Source organism: Haemorhous mexicanus, chromosome 38 (genome assembly GCF_027477595.1).
Source record: "Haemorhous mexicanus isolate bHaeMex1 chromosome 38, bHaeMex1.pri, whole genome shotgun sequence".
In the NCBI taxonomy this organism is placed as follows: Eukaryota; Metazoa; Chordata; class Aves; order Passeriformes; family Fringillidae; genus Haemorhous; species Haemorhous mexicanus.
In genome coordinates, this window is record NC_082378.1 from 176,117 (window position 1) to 196,695 (window position 20,579).

The 20,579-nt window shown below is 53.9% G+C and overlaps 1 protein-coding gene across 2 annotated transcripts in view; it reads right to left on the minus strand.

Annotated features, from left to right (window-relative positions):
• LOC132341328 (sodium/glucose cotransporter 2-like) overlaps window positions 1-18,150 on the minus strand; it is a 39,981-nt gene extending 21,831 nt beyond the window's left edge. For both annotated transcript variants that reach the window (XM_059872812.1, XM_059872811.1), the window contains exons 1-8: window positions 18,094-18,150; window positions 13,688-13,759; window positions 12,337-12,441; window positions 10,620-10,679; window positions 8,286-8,390; window positions 5,167-5,272; window positions 3,042-3,122; window positions 1,390-1,589 (exon numbers count right to left, since the gene is read on the minus strand). In XM_059872812.1, coding sequence (XP_059728795.1) covers window positions 1,390-1,589; window positions 3,042-3,122; window positions 5,167-5,272; window positions 8,286-8,390; window positions 10,620-10,679; window positions 12,337-12,441; window positions 13,688-13,759; window positions 18,094-18,111 — 747 coding nt within the window. In that variant the 5' untranslated portion in view covers window positions 18,112-18,150. The remainder of the gene's footprint in view (window positions 1-1,389; window positions 1,590-3,041; window positions 3,123-5,166; window positions 5,273-8,285; window positions 8,391-10,619; window positions 10,680-12,336; window positions 12,442-13,687; window positions 13,760-18,093) is intronic.
• Between the last annotated feature and the right edge of the window lie 2,429 nt (window positions 18,151-20,579).

The following is a 20,579-nucleotide window of genomic DNA, read 5'->3' on the forward strand; positions in this document are numbered from 1 at the left end:
ACACCAGTTAGAGACCAGTTACAGCAGTTAGAGACCAGTTAGAGACCAGTTACACCAGTTAGAGACCAGTTACACCAGTTAGAGACCAGTTAGAGACCAGTTACACCAGTTAGAGACCAGTTACACCGGTTAGAGACCAGTGACACCAGTTAGAGACCAGTTGGAGACCAGTTGGAGACCAGTTACACCAGTTAGAGACCAGTTACACCAGTTAGAGACCAGTTAGAGACCAGTGACACCAGTTAGAGACCAGTGACACCAGTTAGAGACCAGTGACACCAGTTAGAGACCAGTTGGAGACCAGTTAGAGACCAGTTACACCAGTTAGAGACCAGTTAGAGACCAGTGACACCAGTTAGAGACCAGTTAGAGACCAGTGACACCAGTTAGAGACCAGTTAGAGACCAGTTACACCAGTTAGAGACCAGTTACACACCAGTTACACACCAGTTACACACCAGTTACAGACCAGTGCTCTCTCTCAGTCTCTCCCAGTCCCTCCCAGTATAACCCAGTCCATCCCAGTCCCACCTGGTCAGAGCACCAGTACCAGGCCGAGATGATTCCCAGTCCCTTCCAGTATATCCCAGTCCCTCCCAGTCCCTCCCAGTCCCTCCCAGTATATCCCAGCCCATTCCCAGTCCCTCCCAGTATATCCCAGCCCATTCCCAGTCCCTCCCAGTCCCTCCCAGTCTGTCCCAGTCCCACCTGGTCGGTGCACCAGTACCAGGCCGAGATGATGCCCAGCCCCAGCAGCAGCCCGGGCCAGGGCAGGTCCGCACTGCTGGGATCCCAGTATATCCCAGTATATCCCAGTATATCCCAGTATATCCCAGCCCATTCCCAGTCCCTCCCAGTCCCTCCCAGTCCATCCCAGTCCCACCTGGTCGGTGCACCAGTACCAGGCCGAGATGATGCCCAGCCCCAGCAGCAGCCCGGGCCAGGGCAGGTCCGCACTGCTGGGATCCCCGTATATCCCAGTATATCCCAGTATATCCCAGTCCATTCCCAGTCCCTCCCAGTCCCTCCCAGTATATCCCAGTCCGTCCCAGTCCCACCTGGTCGGTGCACCAGTACCAGGCTGAGATGATGCCCAGCCCCAGCAGCAGCCCGGGCCAGGGCAGGTCCGCACTGCTGGGATCCCAGTATATCCCAGTATATCCCAGTCCATTCCCAGTCCATTCCCAGTCCCTCCCAGTCTGTCCCAGTCCATCCCAGTCCCACCTGGTCGGTGCACCAGTACCAGGCCGAGATGATGCCCAGCCCCAGCAGCAGCCCGGGCCAGGGCAGGTCCGCACTGCTGGGATCCCCGTATATCCCAGTATATCCCAGTATATCCCAGCCCATTCCCAGTCCCTCCCAGTCTGTCCCAGTCCATCCCAGTCCCACCTGGTCGGTGCACCAGTACCAGGCCGAGATGATGCCCAGCCCCAGCAGCAGCCCGGGCCAGGGCAGGTCGCCGCTGCTCGGGTGTCTCAGCAGGTGGAAGGCGTCGGGCCGGGGCCGCCCGCAGGGCCCCGAGGCGTTGGGGGGCAGCGCCAGGGGGTAACGCTCCAGCAGGCCCTGGTACCCCCCCACGGCGCCCAGCGCTGCCGGAAACCAGTACAAACCAGTATAAACCAGTATGAACCAGTATGAATTGGTAAAAACTAATATAAAGTAGGATAAACCAATACGGACCAGTATGGACCAGTATGGGAGGTGGGGGTGGGCTTGGACAGCAGGCCCTGGTACCCCCCCACGGTGCCCAGCGCTGCCGGAAACCAGTATAAACCAGTACAAACCAGTATGGACCAGTATGGACCAGTATAAACCAGTATGAACTGGTAAAAACTAATATAAAGTAGGATAAACCAATACGGACCAGTATGGACCAGTATGGGAGGTGGGGGTGGGCTTGGACAGCAGGCCCTGGTACCCCCCCACGGTGCCCAGCGCTGCCGGAAACCAGTACAAACCAGTATAAACCAGTATGAACCAGTATGAATTGGTAAAAACTGATATAAAGTAGAATAAACCAGTATGGACCAGTATGGACCGGTATGGACCAGTATGGGAGGTGGGGGTGGGCTTGGACAGCAGGCCCTGGTACCCCCCCACAGCTCCCCACCCTGCTGGAAACCAGTACAAACCAGTACAAACCAGTATAAACCAGCATGAACTGGTAAAAACTAATATAAAGTAGAATAAACCAGTATGGACCAGTATGGACCAGTATGGACCAGTATGGGAGGTGGGGGTGGGCTTGGACAGCAGGCCCTGGTACCCCCCCACAGCTCCCCACCCTGCTGGAAACCAGTACAAACCAGTACAAACCAGTATAAACCAGTATGAACTGGTAAAAACCGCTATAAAGTAAAATAAACCAGTAAGGACCAGTATGGACCAGTATAGACCAGTATGGACCAGTATGGACCAGTTTGGGTTTTGGAGGTGGGTTTGGACAGTGGGTGGTGCCTGCCCCCAGTAATCAGTGTGGACCAGTATAAACCAGTATGAACCGGTAAAAACCAGTATAAATTAGAATAAACCAGTATGGACCAGTATGGACTGGTAAAAACCAGTATAAAGTAGCATGGACCAGTATAAACCAGTGTAAACCAGTGTAAACCAGTGTAAACCAGTATAAACTGGTTTGGACCAGTATGAACCAGTATAAACCAGTATGGACAACTATAACCAGTTTAAAGTGATATGGACCAGTATGGACCAGTATAAACCAGTACAGACCAGTAAGGCACCGCAGTGGTGCTTCCCAGTCCCTCCCAGTCCCTCCCAGTTCTCTCCCAGTCCCCTCCCAGTATAAACCAGTATAAACCAGTATAAACCAGTATAAACCAGTATAAACCAGTATAAACCACTGTAAACCAGTATAAACCAGTATAGACCAGTAAGTCACCGCAGTGGTGCTTCCCAGTCCCTCCCAGCCCCCTCCCAGTCCAAACCAGTCCAAACCAGTCCAAACCAGTGCAAACCAGTGCAAACCAGTGCAAACCAGTCCAAACCAGTCCAAACCAGTATAAACCAGTATAAACCAGTACCGTAGCCGGCCAGCACGGAGGCGCCCACGATGATGATCAGCGTCTGCACCACGTCCGCGAACATCAGCGCCGTCAGCCCGCCTGGCCACGCCCACCGAGTTAGACCACGCCCACACCACCTTAGGCCATGCCCACCCATCCCAGATTCCCATTAAGCCACGCCCACCGTTCCTAAGCCACGCCCAGCCCATCTCAGGTTTCCATTAAGCCACGCCCATTGTTCCAAAGCCACGCCCATCCCAGATTCCCATAAAGCCACGCCCATCATCCAAAAGCCACGCCCAGAGCCATTTAAGCCCCGCCCATCCCATCAGGCCACACCCAGATTCATTAGACCACTCCTAAAATCACCCTGCGGCCAGGTAGGCCACACCCACCGATCCGAAGCCACGCCCATATCCAGTAAAGCCACGCCCAAACCAATTCAGACCACGCCCACAACTCCTAAGCCACGCCCAGTGCACATTGGACCACACCCACCCAGTTAGGCCACGCCCAGGCTCAGGCCACACCCACTTCCAGCCAGACCAAAACAGGCCACACCCACCCAGTTAAGCCCCGCCCAGACCCAGTTAAGTCCCCAATCCCCTCCCAGTTCAAACCAGTAAAAACCAGTTCAAACCAGTTCAAACCAGTTCAAACCCAGTATCAAACCACTTCAAACCAGTTCAAACCAGTAAAAACCAGTTCAAACCAATTCAAACCAGTAAAACCAGTTCGAAACGGTAAAAACCAGTTCAAACCAGTTCAAACCAGTCCAAACCAGTTCAAACCAATTCAAACCAGTAAAAACCAGTTCAAACCAGTTCAAACCAGTATAAACCCAGTATAAAACCAGTTCAAACCAGTAAAAACCAGTTCAAACCAATTCAAACCAGTAAAACCAGTTCAAACCAGTAAAAACCAGTTCAAACCAGTTGAAACCAGTAAAAACCAGTATAAAAAATCACCTCCAGCACCAATAATTTCCATTTTTAACCCTTTCATCCCCTCCCAGTCAATCCCAGTCCCTCCCAGTATAACCCAGTATACCCCAGTTCATCCCAATCCCCTCCCAGTCCCTCCCAGTATCCCCCAGTCCCTCCCAGTCCATTCCCAGTTTGTCCCAGTATAACCCAGTCCCTCCCAGTATAACCCCTGCACTCCCAGTCCCGCCCAGTATAAACCAGTTCCCTCTCAGTACCTCCCAGTATAAACCAGTATAACCCAGTATATCCCAGTTCATCCCAATCCACTCCCAGTCCCTCCCAGTCCATTCCCAGTCCCTCCCAATCCCTCCCAGTATAAACCAGTCCCTCCCAGTTCACTCACATTTGCCTCCCAGTATAACCCAGTATAACCCAGTCCATTCCTAGTCCCTCCCAGTATAACCCAGTCCATTCCCAGTCCCTCCCAGTATAACCCAGTTCATTCCCAGTCCCCCCCAGTATAACCCAGTTCATTCCCAGTTCCCTCCCAGTATAACCCAGTCCATTCCCAGCCCCTCCCAGCATAACCCAGTTCATTCCCAGTTCCCTCCCAGTTCCCTCCCAGTCCATTCCCAGTCCCTCCCAGTATAACCCAGTCCATTCCCAGCCCCTCCCAGTATAACCCAGTCCATTCCCAGTCCCTCCCAGTTCCCTCCCAGTCCATTCCCACTCCCTCCCAGTATAACCCAGTCCATTCCCAGTATAACCCAGTATAACCCAGTATAACCCAGTATGACCCAGCCCATTCCCAGCCCATTCCCAGCCCCTTCCAGGCCATTCCCAGTACAAACCAGTACAAACCAGTACAGACCAGTGACGGTGTAGAGCGCGGTGACGCCCAGCAGCGCCCCCACCGAGCCGTACAGGTCCCAGCCCATTCCCAGTATAACCCAGTATAACCCAGTATGACCCAGCCCGTTCCCAGCCCATTCCCAGCCCATCCCGGGCCATTCCCAGTACAAACCAGTACAAACCAGTACAGACCAGTGACGGTGTAGAGCGCGGTGACGCCCAGCAGCGCCCCCACCGAGCCGTACAGGTCCCAGCCCATTCCCAGTATAACCCAGTATAACCCAGTATGACCCAGCCCGTTCCCAGCCCCTCCCAGGCCATTCCCAGCCCATTCCCAGTACAAACCAGTACAAACCAGTACAGACCAGTGACGGTGTAGAGCGCGGTGACGCCCAGCAGCGCCCCCACCGAGCCGTACAGGTCCCAGCCCAGCGCCTCGCGGATGAACAGCGCCCCCGAGTACATGTCCACCTGCGGGAACTGGGTTATACTGGGAGGGACTGGGAGGGACTGGGAGGGACTGGGAGGGAAGTGGGTTATACTGGGAGGGACTGGGAATGGACTGGGAGGGGCTGTGAGGGACTGGGAGGGAACTGGGTTATACTGGGAAGGACTGGGAGGGGACTGGGTTAGACTGGGAGGGACTGGGAGGGGACTGGGAGGGACTGGGAGGGACTGGGAGGGACTGGCGGGGAATTGGGAGGGACTGGGAGGGAACTGGGTTATACTGGGATGGACTGGGAGGGGACAGGGAGGGACTGGGATGGAACTGGGTTATACTGGGATGGACTGGGAGGGGACTGGGAGGGACTGGGAGGGGTCTGGGCTATACTGGGATTGACTGGGAGGCACTGGTTTATACTGGGGGGAACTGGTTTATACAGGGAAGGACTGGGAGGGGTCTGGGTTATACTGGGAGGGACTGGGAGGGCACTGGGAGGGACTGGGAGGGAACTGGGTTATACTGGGAGGGACTGGGAGGGACTGGGATGGAACTGGGTTATACTGGGAGGGACTGGGAGGGACTGGGATGGACTGGGATGGAACTGGGTTATACTGGGAGGGACTGGGAGGGACTGGTTTATACTGGGAGGGACTGGTTTATACTGGGAGGGACTGGGAGGGCACTGGGTTATACTGGGAGGGACTGGGAGGGCACTGGTTTATACTGGGAGGGACTGGTTTATACTGGGAGGGACTGGGAGGGCACTGGTTTATACTGGGAGGGACTGGTTTATACTGGGAGGGACTGGGAGGGCAGTGGGTTATACTGGGAAGGAACTGGGATGGACTGGGAAGGAGTGGGAGGGAGTGGGATGGACTGGGATATACTGGTTTATACTGGGAGGGAACTGGGTAGTACTGGGATATACTGGGAGGGGATTGGGAGGGAGTGGGATATACTGGGTCATACTGGTTTATACTGGGAGGGACTTGGAATGGGCTGGGAGGGACTGAGATGGACTGGGAATGGACTGGGTTATACTGGGAGAGACTGGGAATGGACTGGGAGGGAACTGGGATAAACTGGTTTCTACTGGGAGGGATTTGGGGGAACTGGAAGGGACTGGGGTAAACTGGTCTATACTGGTCTGTACTGGGAGGGACTGGGAGGGACGGGGAGGGGATACTGGTCTATACTGGTCTATACTGGGAGGGACTGGGAGGGACGGGGAGGGGATACTGGTCTATACTGGTCTGTACTGGGAGGGACTGGGAGGGACGGGGAGGGGATACTGGTCTATACTGGTCTATACTGGGAGGGACTGGGAGGCAACTGGGGGCTCCCCGTGGAATTTGGAGTTCCCTCCCTGCTCCCAGTATAAACCAGTACAAACCAGCATAAACCAGTACAAACCAGTATAAAACAATATCAACCAGTACTAACCAGTATAAACCAGTATAAACCAGTCCTAGTCCATTCCCAGGCCCTCCCAGTCCCTCCCAGTGCAAACCAGTACAAACCAGTATAACCCAGTCCCTCCCACTGCCCTCCCAGTACAAACTAGTACAAACCAGTATAACCCAGTATAACCCAGTGCCCTCCCAGTACAAACCAGTATAACCCAGTGCCCTCCCAGTGCCCGCCCAGTGCCCTCCCAGTACAAACCAGTACAAACCAGTGTAACCCAGTATAACCCAGTGCCCTCCCAGTCCCTCCCAGTCCCTCCCAGTCCCTCCCAGTACAAACCAGTACAAACCAGTATAACCCAGTGCCCTCCCAGTGCCCTCCCAGTACAAACCAGTACAAACCAGTATAAACCAGTACCGAGATCTTGGTGCTGACTTAGAGCCCCAGGGACAGCAGCGCCAGGTAGAGCCGGTGCTCCCAGTGCACACCAGTACAAACCAGTACAAACCAGTACAAACCAGTACAAACCAGTATAACCCCGTGCCCTCCCAGTGCCCTCCCAGTCCAAACCAGTACAAACCAGTATAAACCAGTACCGAGATCTTGGTGCTGACGTAGAGCCCCAGGGACAGCAGCGCCAGGTAGAGCCGGCGCTCCCAGTGCAAACCAGTACAAACCAGTACAAACCAGTACAAACCAGTACAAACCAGTATAACCCAGTGCCCTCCCAATGCCCTCCCAGTGCCCTCCCAGTATAAACCAGTATAAACCAGTACCGAGATCTTGGTGCTGACGTAGAGCCCCAGGGACAGCAGCGCCAGGTAGAGCCGGCGCTCCCAGTGCTCACCAGTACAAACCAGTACAAACCAGTATAACCCAGTATAACCCAGTGCCCTCCCAGTATAACCCAGTGCCCTCCCAGTCCAAACCAGTATAAACCAGTACCGAGATCTTGGTGCTGACGTAGAGCCCCAGGGACAGCAGCGCCAGGTAGAGCCGGCGCTCCCAGTGCTCACCAGTACAAACCAGTGCACACCAGTACAAACCAGTACAAACCAGTATAACCCAGTACAAACCAGTATAACTCAGTGCCCTCCCAGTGCCCTCCCAGTGCCCTCCCAGTCCAAACCAGTATAAACCAGTACCGAGATCTTGGTGCTGACGTAGAGCCCCAGGGACAGCAGCGCCAGGTAGAGCCGGCGCTCCCAGTGCTCACCAGTACAAACCAGTACAAACCAGTATAACCCAGTGCCCTCCCAGTGCCCTCCCAGTATAAACCAGTATAAACCAGTATAAACCAGTACCGAGATCTTGGTGCTGACGTAGAGCCCCAGGGACAGCAGCGCCAGGTAGAGCCGGCGCTCCCAGTGCACACCAGTAAAAACCAGTACAAACCAGTACAAACCAGCCCCTCCCAGCCCCTCCCAGTGCCCTCCCAGTGCCCTCCCAGTATAAACCAGTATAAACCAGTACCGAGATCTTGGTGCTGACGTAGAGCCCCAGGGACAGCAGCGCCAGGTAGAGCCGGCGCTCCCAGTGCTCACCAGTACAAACCAGTACAAACCAGTATAACCCAGTGCCCTCCCAGTGCCCTCCCAGTCCAAACCAGTACAAACCAGTATAAACCAGTACCGAGATCTTGGTGCTGACGTAGAGCCCCAGGGACAGCAGCGCCAGGTAGAGCCGGATCCGCCCCCCCCCGAAGCGCCGGCCCAGGTACTCGGGCATGGTGCTCACCTGGACACGCCCACTCAGGCCACGCCCACAAACCACCACGGACACGCCCACGCCCGCTCAGGCCACGCCCAATTTCAATTATGCCACACCCCTTTAGATCAAGCCCCGCCCCTCCCAGTCCCTCCAGTCTATTCCCAGTTTAACCCAGTATAACCCAGTTCATCCCAATCCCCTCCCAGTCCCTCCCAGTATCCCCCAGTCCCCTCCCAGTCCACTCCTAGTTTATCCCAGTATAACCCAGACCCTCCCAGTTCATCCCAGTCCCTCCCAGTATAAACCAGTTCCCCCCAGTTCATTCCCAGTCCCTCCCAGTTTATCCCAGTATAACTCAGTCCCTCCCAGTTCATCCCAGTCCCTCTCAGTATAAACCAGTTCCCCCCAGTCCATTCCCAGTCCCTCCAGTTCATTCCCAGTCTCTCCCAGTTCATCCCAGTCACTCCCAGTATAAACCAGTCCCTCCCAATCTCATCCCATTTCCATCCCAGTCCGCCCCAGTCCCTCCCAGTATAAACCAGTATAGCCCAGTATATCCCATTATCCCCAGTCCCTCCCAGTCTGTCCCAGTATAACCCAGTCCCTCCCAGTATAGCCCAATCCATTCCCAGTTCATCCCAGTCCCTCATAGCCCATTCCCAGTCCCTCCCAGTATAAACCAGTATATCCCAGTACAACCCAGTCCCTTCCAGTTCATTCCCAGTTTGCTCTCAGTATATCCCAGTATAAACCAGTTCCCTCCCAGTATAAACCAGTATAACCCAGTATATCCCATTATCCCCACTCCCTCCCAGTCCCTCCCAGTATATCCCAGTATATCCCAGTATGTCCCAGACCCTCCCAGTCTCTCCCAGTATATCCCAGTCCCCCCAGTTCCCCCCAGTCCATTCCCAGACCCTCCCAGTATAAACCAGTATAAACCAGCCCCTCCCAATCCCCTCCCAGTATATCCCAGTCCCTCCCAGTCCCTCCCAGTCCCCCCCAGTTCCCTCCCAGTCCATTCCCAGTCCCCCACAGTCCCCCCCAGTCCCTCCCAATTCCTCCCCAGTCCCTCCCAGTCAATTCCCAGTCCCTCCCAGTCCCTCCCAGTATATCCCAGTCCCTCCCAGTCCCCCCCAGTCCCTCCCAGTATATCCCAGTCCCTCCCAATTCCTCCCCAGTCCCTCCCAGTCCCCTCCCAGTCCATTCCCAGCCCCTCCCAGTCCCCCCCAGTTCCCTCCTCCAGTATATCCCAGTATACCCCAGTCCCTCCCAGTCCCCCCCAGTCCATTCCCAGTCCCTCCCAGTCCCCCCCCAGTCCATTCCCAGTCCCTCCCAGTCCCCCCCCAGTCCCTCCCAGTCCCTCCCAGTATCTCCCAGTCCATTCCCAGTTCCCTCCCAGTCCCCCCCCAGTCCCCCCCAATTCCTCCCCAGTCCCTCCCAGTCCCTCCCAGTATATCCCAGTCCCTCCCAGTCCCCCCCCAGTCCCCCCCAGTTCCCTCCCAGTATATCCCAGTGCATTCCCAGTCCCCCCCAGTCCATTCTCAGTCCCTCCCAGTTCCCCCCAGTCCCTCCCAGTCCATTCCCAGTCCCTCCCAGTATATCCCAGTATATCCCAGTCCCTCCAGTCCCTCCCAGTCCATTCCCAGTCCCTCCCAGTATATCCCAGTATATCCCAGTCCCTCCCAGTCCCTCCCAGTCCATTCCCAGTCCCTCCCAGTATATCCCAGTATATCCCAGTCCCTCCCAGTCCCTCCCAGTCCATTCCCACTCCCCCCCAGTCCCCCCCCAGTTCCCTCCCAGTATATCTCAGTATATCCCAGTGCATTCCCAGTCCCCCCCAGTCCATTCCCAGTCCCTCCCAGTATATCCCAGTATATCCCAGTCCCTCCCAGTCCCTCCCAGTCCATTCCCAGTCCCCCCCAGTCCCCCCCAGTTCCCTCCCAGTATATCTCAGTATATCCCAGTGCATTCCCAGTCCCCCCCCAGTCCATTCCCAGTCCCCCCCCAGTTCCCCCAGTCCCTCCCAGTCCATTCCAGTCCCTCCCAGTATATCCCAGTATATCCCAGTCCCTCCCAGTCCCTCCCAGTCCATTCCCAGTCCCCCCCAGTCCCCCCCCAGTTCCCTCCCAGTATATCCCAGTATATCCCAGTGCATTCCCCAGTCCCCCCCAGTCCATTCCCAGTCCCCCCAGTTCCCCCCAATCCCTCCCAGTCCCATCCCAGTCCCTCCCAGTATGTCCCAGTTGGTCTCACCCCGGCCCTCAGGTAGATGGGCACGAACACCCAGCCCAGCAGCAGCACGATGAACATGCCCTGGGGGGGAGGGGCCTGTCGCGATAGGGGCGGGGCCACGGCCATATCCGCCGCAGGGCCGCCGGGGGGCGCCGTCCTATCGCGATAGGGCCGGGGGGGGGGCAATATCGCGACAGAGCCGCCAGGGGGGCTCCACCCTCTGGGGATGGGGATGGGGGGTGTGATATCGCGATAGAACGGCCGGGGGGGGGCTCGGTGGTGTCGCGATAGAACCGCCAAGGGGGGGATCTGGGGTGTGATATCGCGACAGGACCAGCGGGGGGCGCTGTTATATCGCGATAGGAGCACCGGGGGGAGCTGTTAGGGGCCTCAATATCGCGATAGAACCAGCAGGGGGCTGTTAGGGGCCTCAATATCGCGATAGGACCAGCAGGGGGGGTTGTTGGGGGGGGGGCTCAATATCGTGATAGAACCAGCAGCGGGAGCTGTTAGGGGCCGCAATATCGCGATAGAACCAGCAGGGGGCGCTGTTAGGGGCCTCAGTATCGTGACAGGACCAGCAGGGGGGGTGCAATAGTGTGATATCCCGTGATATCCCGCGATATCCCGCGATATCCAGCGATATATCGCAACACATGGCGGCCTATCGTGGCCTATGGTGGCCTATGGCAGCCTATGGCAGCCTATCGCAGCCTATGGCAGCCTATCGCAGCCTATGGCGCCTATCACGGCCTATCGCGACACATAGCGGCCTATGGCGGCCTATGGTGGCCTATCACAGCCTGTCGCGGCCTATGGCGGCCTATGGCGGCCTATCATGTCCTATCACGGCCTATCACGGCCTATGGCGGCCTATGGCGGCCTATGGCGGCCTATGGTGGCCTATCACAGCCTATCGCGGCCTATGGCGGCCTATCGCGGCCTATCATGGCCTATCACGGCCTATCACGGCCTATGGCGGCCTATGGCGGCCTATGGCGGCCTATCACGGCCTATCACGGCCTATCACAGCCTATCACAGCCTATGGCAGCCTATCACGGCCTATTGCGGCCTATCTCGGCCTATCTCGGCCTATCTTGGCCTATGGCGGCCTATGGCGGCCTATCGCGGCCTAGCACAGCCTACCGCGGCCTATCGCGGCCTATCTTGGCCTATCGTGGCCTATGGCGGCCTATCACGGCCTCTCTCAGCCTATCTCAGCCTATCTCGGCCTATCGCGGCCTATCTCGGCCTATCACAGCCTATCACGGCCTATCACGGCCTATGGCAGCCTATCACAGCCTATCTTGGCCTATCGCGGCCTATCGCGGCCTATCACGGCCTATCTCGGCCCTATCGCGGCCTATCGCGGCCTATCACGGCCTATCTCGGCCTATCGCGGCCTATCGCGGCCTATCGTGGCCTATCGCAGCCTATCGCGGCCTATCGCAGCCTATCACGGCCTATCACAGCCTATCGCAGCCTATCGCGGCCTATCGTGGCCTATCACAGCCTATCGCGGCCTATCGCGGCCTATCGTGGCCTATCGCAGCCTATCGCGGCCTATCTTGGCCTATGGCGGCCTATCACAGCCTATCACGGCCTATCGCGGCCTATCGCAGCCTATCACAGCCTATCGCGGCCTATCTTGGCCTATGGCGGCCTATGGCGGCCTATCTTGGCCTATCGCGGCCTATCGTGGCCTATCGCGGCCTGTGGTGGCCTGTGGCGACTCACGCTCCACTCGAAGCCGCCCACGGCGATGCCGCCGGCCGCGCCCGTCCCCGCCAGCCCCACGAAGTGCCCGGAGCCGATGTTGCTGGCAAAGAGCGACGCCCCCACCTGGACAGGTGAGCCCCGGGTGAGCCCCAGGTGAGCCCCAGGTGGTCACGTGACTCAGATGTGACCCCCAGGTGAGCCCCAGGTGAGCCCCAGGTGGTCACGTGACCCAGATGTGACCCCCCCCACCAGGTGACCCCAGGTGTGGCCAGGTGACCTCCAAGTGCCCCCCAGGTGACCCCCAGGTGACCCTGGGTGAGACAGGTGAGACCTCCAGGTGACCCCAGGTGACCCCAAGGTGATCACGTGACCCGACAATGACGCTCAGGTGACCCCCAGGTGACCCCCAGGTGATCACGTGACCCCACAACGACACTCAGGTGACGCCAGGTGACCCCAATGTGACCTCAAACTTGATCACATGACCCAGAAATGACCCCCAGGTGACCCCAGGTGAGACAGGTGAGACAGGTGACCCCCAGGTGACCCCAGGTGACCTCCAGGTGACCCCAAGGTGATCACATGACCCAGAAGTGACCCCCAGGTGACCCCAGGTGACCCCCAGGTGAGACAGATGAGACCCCCAGGTGACCCCAGGTGACCTCCAGGTGACCCCAAGGTGATCACATGACCCAGAAGTGACCCCCAGGTGACCCCAGGTGACCCCCAGGTGAGACAGGTGAGGGCCAGGTGACCCCAGGTGACCTCCAGGTGACCCCAAGGTGATCACATGACCAGAAGTGACCCCCAGGTGACCCCAGGTGACCCCCAGTGAGACAGGTGAGGGCCAGGTGACTCCAGGTGACCTCCAGGTGACCCCAAGGTGATCACATGACCCAGAAGTGACCCCCAGGTGACCCCAGGTGACCCCAGGTGACCCCCAGGTGACCCCAGGTGACCCCAAGGTGATCACGTGACCCAGAAGTGACCCCCAGGTGACCCCAGGTGACCCCAGGTGACCCCCAGGTGACCCCCAGGTGACCCCAAGGTGATCACGTGACCCAGAAGTGACCCCCCAGGTGACCCGGGTGACCTCGTGAGCCCCAGTACAAACCAGTATAGACCAGTACAGACCAGTATAAACCAGTATAAACCAGTATAACCAGTATAACCAGTATAACCAGTATAAACCAGTCCAAACCAGTATAAAAAAGCACCAACTCCCCCCATTTTTAACCCTTTCATCCCCTCCCAGTCCCTCCAGTACAAACCAGTTTAAACCAGTATGACCCAGACCCCTTCCAGTACAAACCAGTCCCGCCCAGGCCCAAACCAGTACAAACCAGTACAAACCAGTTTGGGCACTCACCGGGGCCCAGCTCATGCTGCGTCCGGCCAGGAAATACCCGGAGAGGCTCCGCCCACCGCGCCTGCGCAGGGACTGGGACCAGTACGGACCAGTATGGACCAGTACGGACCGGTACGGACCAGTACGGACCAGTATGGACCAGTACGGACCAGTACGGACCAGTACGGACCAGTATGGACCAGTATGGACCAGTACGGACCGGTATGGGCCAGTATGGACCAGTACGGACCAGTATAAACCAGTATGGAACAGTATGGACCGGTACGGACCAGTATGGACCAGTACGGACCAGTACGGACCAGTACGGACCAGTACGGACCAGTATGGACCAGTATGGAACCAGTACGGACCAGTATGGACCAGTACGGACCAGTACGGACCAGTATGGACCAGTATGGACTGGTACGGACCAGTAACGGACCGGTATGGACTGGTATGGACCAGTATGGACCAGTATGGACCAGTACGGACCTGTACGGACCAGTACGGACCAGTATGGACCAGTATGGACCAGTATAAACCAGTATGGACTAGTACAGACCAGTATGGACCAGTACGGACCAGTATGGACCAGTACGGACCGGTACGGACCCAGTATGGACCAGTAAGGACCAGTATAAACCAGTATGGACCAGTATGGACCAGTTGAACCCAGATTTTTGGGGTGAACTTTGAGGATTTTGGGGTTTTTTGCGTTGATTTTTGGGAGGATTTTTGGGGTGAATTTCCGGGGTTTTGGGGGTTTTTGGGGGGTGAATTTTTGGGTGAATTTCCGGGATTTGGGGTTTTATGGGGGGTGAATTTTTGGGGTGAATTTCCGGGATTTTGGGGTTTTTTGGGGGGTGAATTTTTGGGGTGAATTTCCGAGGTTTTGGGGTTTTTTGGGTCGATTTTCCAGGATTTTGGGGTTGGGATTTTTGGGGTTTTTTGGGGCGATTTCTTGGGAATTTTTTGGGTTTTTATGTTGAATTTTTAAGGATTTTCAGGGTGAATTTTTGGGGTAAATTTCTGGGATTTGGGGATTTTTCAGGGTGAATTTTTCAAGATTTTGGGGTTTTTCAGGGGAATTTTTTGGGGTGAATTTCCGGGATTTTGGGATTTTGGGGTGGATTTTTTGGGGATTTTTGGGGTAAATTTCCAGGATTTTGGAACTTTTTAATATTGATTTTTTTTGGATTTTTTCGGGTGAATTTTTGGGGTGAATTTCCAGGATTTTGGGGTGATTTTTTCAAGATTTGGGGATTTTTCAGGGCGGATTTTTTGGGGTTTTTTTAGGGGAATTTTTGGGGGTCAGTTTCCAGAATTTTGGGGTGATTTTCTGGGATTTTGGGAATTTTCGGGGTTTTTATGTTGAATTTTTAGGAATTTTCAGGGTGAATTTTTGGGGTAAATTTCTGGGATTTGGGGATTTTTCAGGGTGGGATTTTTTGGGGTGAATTTTTCAAGATTTTGGGGTTTTTTAGGGGAATTTTTTTGGGGTGAATTTCGGGATTTTGGGATTTTGGGGTGGATTTTTTGGGGGATTTTTGCAGTAAATTTCCAGGATTTTGGAACTTTTTAATATTGATTTTTTTGGGATTTTTCGGGTGAATTTTTGGGGTGAATTTCTGGGATTTGGGGATTTTTCAGGGTGGGATTTTTTGGGGTGAATTTTCGGGATTTGGGGATTTTTGGGGGTGAATTTTTTTGGGGTGAATTTCCGGGATTTTGGGATTTTGGGGTGGATTTTTTGGGGATTTTTGGGGTAAATTTCCAGGATTTTGGAACTTTTTAATATTAATTTTTTTGGGGATTTGGGGGGTGAATTTTTGGGGTGAATTTCTGGATTTGGGGATTTTTCAGGGTGGATTTTTTGGGGTGAATTTCCAGGATTTTTGGGGTGAATTTTTCAAGATTTAGGGAATTTTCAGGGCGGATTTTTTGAGGTTTTTTTAGGGGAATTTTTGGGGGTGAATTTCCAGGATTTCCGGATGATTTTCTGGGATTTTGGGAATTTTCTTTTTTTTTTTTAATGTTGATTTTGTGGGGAATTTTCAGGGTGGATTTTTTGGGGTGAATTTTCCGGATTTGGGATTTTTCAGGGTGGATTTTTATTTTGATTTTTTGGGGAATTTTCAGGGTGAATTTTTGGGCTGAATTTCCGGGATTTTGGGATTTTTCAGGGTGGATTTTTCGGGTCGATTTCCAGGATTTTGGGGTTTTTTGGGTTGAATTTTTTTGGGATTTTTGGGCTGAATTTCCGGATTGATTTTTTGGGCATTTTCTAGGGTGGATTTCGGGTCGATTTTCCAGGATTTTGGGGTTTTTTGGGTTGAAATGTTTGGGATTTTGGGCTGAATTTCCGGCATTTTGGGGTGAATTTTTCAAGATTTTGGGATTTTTTGGGGCGGATTTTTGGGGTTGTTTAAGGGGAATTTTTTTGGGTGAATTTCAGGGATTTTGGGATTTGGGGGTGGATTTTTTGGGGGGATTTTTGGGTAAATTTCCAGGATTTTGGAACTTTTTAATACTAATTTTTTGGGGATTTTTTCGGGTGGAATTTTTGGGGTAAGGGGTAAATTCCCGGGATTTGGGGATTTTTCAGGGTGGGATTTTTTGGGGTGAATTTTTGGGATTTTGGGATTTTTGGGGGTGAATTTTTTTGGGGTGAATTTCCGGGATTTTGGGATTTTGGGGTGGATTTTTTGGGGGATTTTTGGGGTAAATTTCCAGGATTTTGGAACTTTTTAATGTTGATTTTTTGGGGGATTTTTCGGGTGAATTTTTGGGGTGAATTTCTGGGATTTTGGGGATTTTTCAGGGTGGATTTTTTGGGGTGAATTTCCAGGATTTTGGGGTGATTTTTTCAAGATTTGGGGATTTTTCAGGGCGGATTTTTTGAGGTTTTTTTAGGGGAATTTTTGGGGGTGAATTTCCAGAATTTTGGGGTGATTTTCCAGAATTTTGGGAATTTTCAGGGGTTTTTATGTTGAATTTTAAGGAATTTTCAGGGTGAATTTTTGGGGTAAATTCCCGGGATTTGGGGATTTTTCAGGGTGGGATTTTTTGGGGTGAATTTTTCAAAATTTTGGGGTTTTTAGGGGAATTTTTTTGGGGTGAATTTCCGGGATTTTGGGATTTTGGGGTGGATTTTTTTGGGGGATTTTTGGGGTAAATTTCCAGGATTTTGGAACATTTTAATGTTGATTTTTTTGGGATTTTTCGGGTGAATTTTTGGGGTGAATTTCTGGGATTTGGGGATTTTTCAGGGTGGATTTTTTGGGGTGAATTTTTCAAGATTTAGGGATTTTTTGGGGTGGATTTTTTGGGGTTTTTTCAGGGGAATTTTTGGGGGTGAATTTCCAGGATTTCGGGGTGATTTTCTGGGATTTTGGGAATTTTCGGGGTTTTTAATGTTGAATTTTAAGGAATTTTCAGGGTGAATTTTTGGGGTAAATTCCCGGGATTTGGGGATTTTTCAGGGTGGGATTTTTTGGGGTGAATTTTTCAAAATTTTGGGGTTTTTAGGGGAATTTTTTTGGGGTGAATTTCAGGGATTTTGGGATTTTGGGGTGGATTTTTTGGGGGATTTTTGGGGTAAATTTCCAGGATTTTGGAACTTTTTAATGTTGATTTTTTGGGGGATTTTTCGGGTGAATTTTTTGGGGTGAATTTCCCGGATTTGGGGATTTTTCAGGGTGGATTTTTTGGGGTAAATTTCCCGGATTTGGGGATTTTTCTGGGTGGATTTTTATTTTGATTTTTCGGGGAATTTTCAGGGTGAATTTTTGGGCTGAATTTCCGGGATTTTGGCATTTTCTAGGGTGGATTTTTCGGGTCGATTTTCCAGGATTTTGGGTTTTTTGGGTTGAATTTTTTTTGGGATTTTTGGGGTGAATTCCCGGGATTTTGGGATTTTCTAGGGTGGATTTTTTGGGTCGATTTCCCAGGATTTTGGGGTTCTTTGGGGTGAATACTTTGGGGATTTTTGGGGTGAATTCCCAGCATTTCGGGGTGAATTTTTCAAGATTTGGGGAATTTTCCGGGTGGATTTTTGGGATTTTTGGGGGTGAATTTTTTTGGGGTGAATTTCAGGGATTTTGGGATTTTGGCGTGGATTTTTGGGGGGATTTTTGGGGAAATTTCCAGGATTTTGGAACATTTTAATATTAATTTTTTTGGGATTTGGGGGGTGAATTTTTTGGGGTGAATTTCCAGGATTTTGGGGTGAATTTTTTCAAGATTTGGGGAATTTTCCGGGTGGATATTTGGGATTTTTGGGGGTGAATTTTTTTGGGGTGAATTTAAGGGATTTTGGGGCGGATTTTTGGGGTTTTTTTTAGGGGAATTTTTTTGGGGTGAATTTCCGGGATTTTGGGGTTCATGATGATTTTTTTGGGGGGGTGGGGTGGGGGAGGGGTCCTTACCCAGAGCCCCACGGCCATGACGAGCAGGAAGTACCCCCCGATCACCCCCAGGTCCAGCGGACCCGCTCCCGGAGCCGCCATCCCCTCCCCCACCCCGCCACCGCCCCTCCCCCACCCCCGCGCCGCGCCTAAATCCCCCCCGCAGCCCCTCCCCCACCCCCCGAGCCCCTCCCCCACCTCTCAAAGTCCTTTCCCTGCCCCTCCCCCACCCTCTGAACCCCCCCAAGCCCCTCCCCCACCCCCCGAGCCCCTCCCCCACCTCTCAAAGTCCTTTCCCTGCCCCTCCCCCACCCCCCAAATCCCCTCCCCCACCCTTCAAGTCCCCTCCCCCCCCCCAAACCTCTCTAAAATCCCCTCCCCCACCCCTGAGGCCCCTCCACGCCCCTCCCCCACCCCCCAAATCCCCTCCCCCACTCCGCAGACCCCTCTCCAGCCCCTCCCCCACCCCCCAAATCCCCTCCCCCACTCCGCAGACCCCTCTCCAGCCCCTCCCCCACCCCCCAAATCCCCTCCCCCACCCCCTGAACCCCCCCAAGCCCCTCCCCCACCCCAAATCCCCTCCCCCACCCCCTGAACCCCACCAATCCCCTCCCCCACCCCTAAAGCTCCTCTCCAGCCCCTCCCCCACCCCCTCCAATCCCCTCTTCCACCCCCCCCGAGCCCCTCCCCCACCCCTGAGATCCCTCCTAAAGCCCCTCCCCCACCCCCTGACAGCCCCTCCCCCACCCCCTGACAGCCCCTCCCCCACCCTCCGAACCCCTCCCCCACCCCTCCAAGTCCTTTCGTAGCCCCTCCCCCACACCCCACGGATCCCCTCCCCCACCCCAACCCCCCCCCTCCCAGGCCCCTCCCCCACCCTCCAAATCCCCTCCCCCACCCCTAAAGCCGCTCTCAAGCCCCTCCCCCACCCCCTGACCCCCCAAATCCCCTCCCCCAGCCCGGAGACCCCTCCCCCACTCCCCAAATCCCCTCCCCCACTCCCACCCCTCCCCCACCCTCTCCAAGTCCTTCCACAGCCCCTCCCCCACCCTCTGGACCCCTCCCCCACCCCTCAGCCCCTCCCCCACCTCTCAAAGTCCTCTCCCGCCCCTCCCCCACCCTTTAACCCCTCCCCCCGCCCCTCCCCCACCCGCGGGAGGGCTCCGGGCTGGGGGGGGAGGGGCGGCCCCAGGGCCCTCTGGGGGAAATTTTGGGGCATTTTGGGTCATTTTGGGGCATTTTGGGGCATTTCGGGTCATTTTGGGCCATTTTTGGGTCATTTTGGGCCATTTTGGGGCATTTTGGGCCATTTTGGTGATTTGGGGTCATTTTGGGGCCATTTTGGGGCATTTTGGGGCCATTTTGGGCCATTTTGGGTCACTTTGGGGCCATTTTGGGCCATTTTGGTGATTTTGGGTCATTTTGGGGCCATTTTGGGCTATTTTGGGTCATTTTGGGGCCATTTTGGGGCATTTTGGGTCATTTTGGGGCATTTTTGGGGCATTTTGGGACATTTTGGGCCATTTTGGGTCACTTTGGGTCCATTTTGGGTCAGTTTGGGGCCATTTTGGGTCATCTTGGGGCCATTTTGGGTCATTTTGGGGAATTTTGGATCATTTTGGGTCATTTTGGGGCATTTTGGGGCCATTATGGGTCATTTTGGGGCCATTTTGGGGCATTTTGGGCCATTTTTTGGGCATTTTGGGTCATTTTGGGCCATTATGGGTCATTTTGGGTCATTTTTGGGTCATTTTGAGCCATTTTTGGGTCATTTTGGGTCATTTTTGGGTCATTTTGAGCCATTTTTGGGTCATTTTGAGCCATTTTTGGGTCATTTTTGGGTCATTTTTGGGTCATTTTGGGGCCATTTTTGGGTCAATTTTGAGCCATTTTGGGTCATTTTGGGGCCATTTTTGGGTCATTTTGAGCCATTTTGGGGTCATTTTGGGTCATTTTTGGGTCATTTTGGGGCCATTTTTGGGTCATTTTGGGTCATTTTTGGGTCATTTTTGGGTCATTTTTGGGTCATTTTTGAGCCATTTTGGGGCCATTTTTGGGTCATTTTGGGGCCATTTTTGGGTCATTTTGGGGCCATTTTTGGGTCATCTTGAGCCATTTTTGGGTCATTTTGGGGCCATTTTTGGGTCATTTTTGAGCCATTTTTGGGTCATTTTGGAGCCATTTTTGGGTCATTTTGGGACCATTTTTGGGTCATTTTGAGCCATTTTTGGGCCATTTTAGGGCCATTTTTGGGTCATTTTGGGCCATTTTTGGGTCATTTTGGGGTCATTTTTGGGTCATTTTGAGCCATTTTTGGGTCATTTTTGAGCCATTTTTGGGTCATTTTAAGCCATTTTTGGGTCATTTTGAGCCATTTTTGGGTCATTTTGGGTCATTTTGGGGCCATTTTTGGGTCATTTTGGGGCCATTTGGGTCATTTTGGGTCATTTTTGGGTCATTTTGGGTCATTTTTGGGTCATTTTGAGCCATTTTTGGGTCATTTTGGG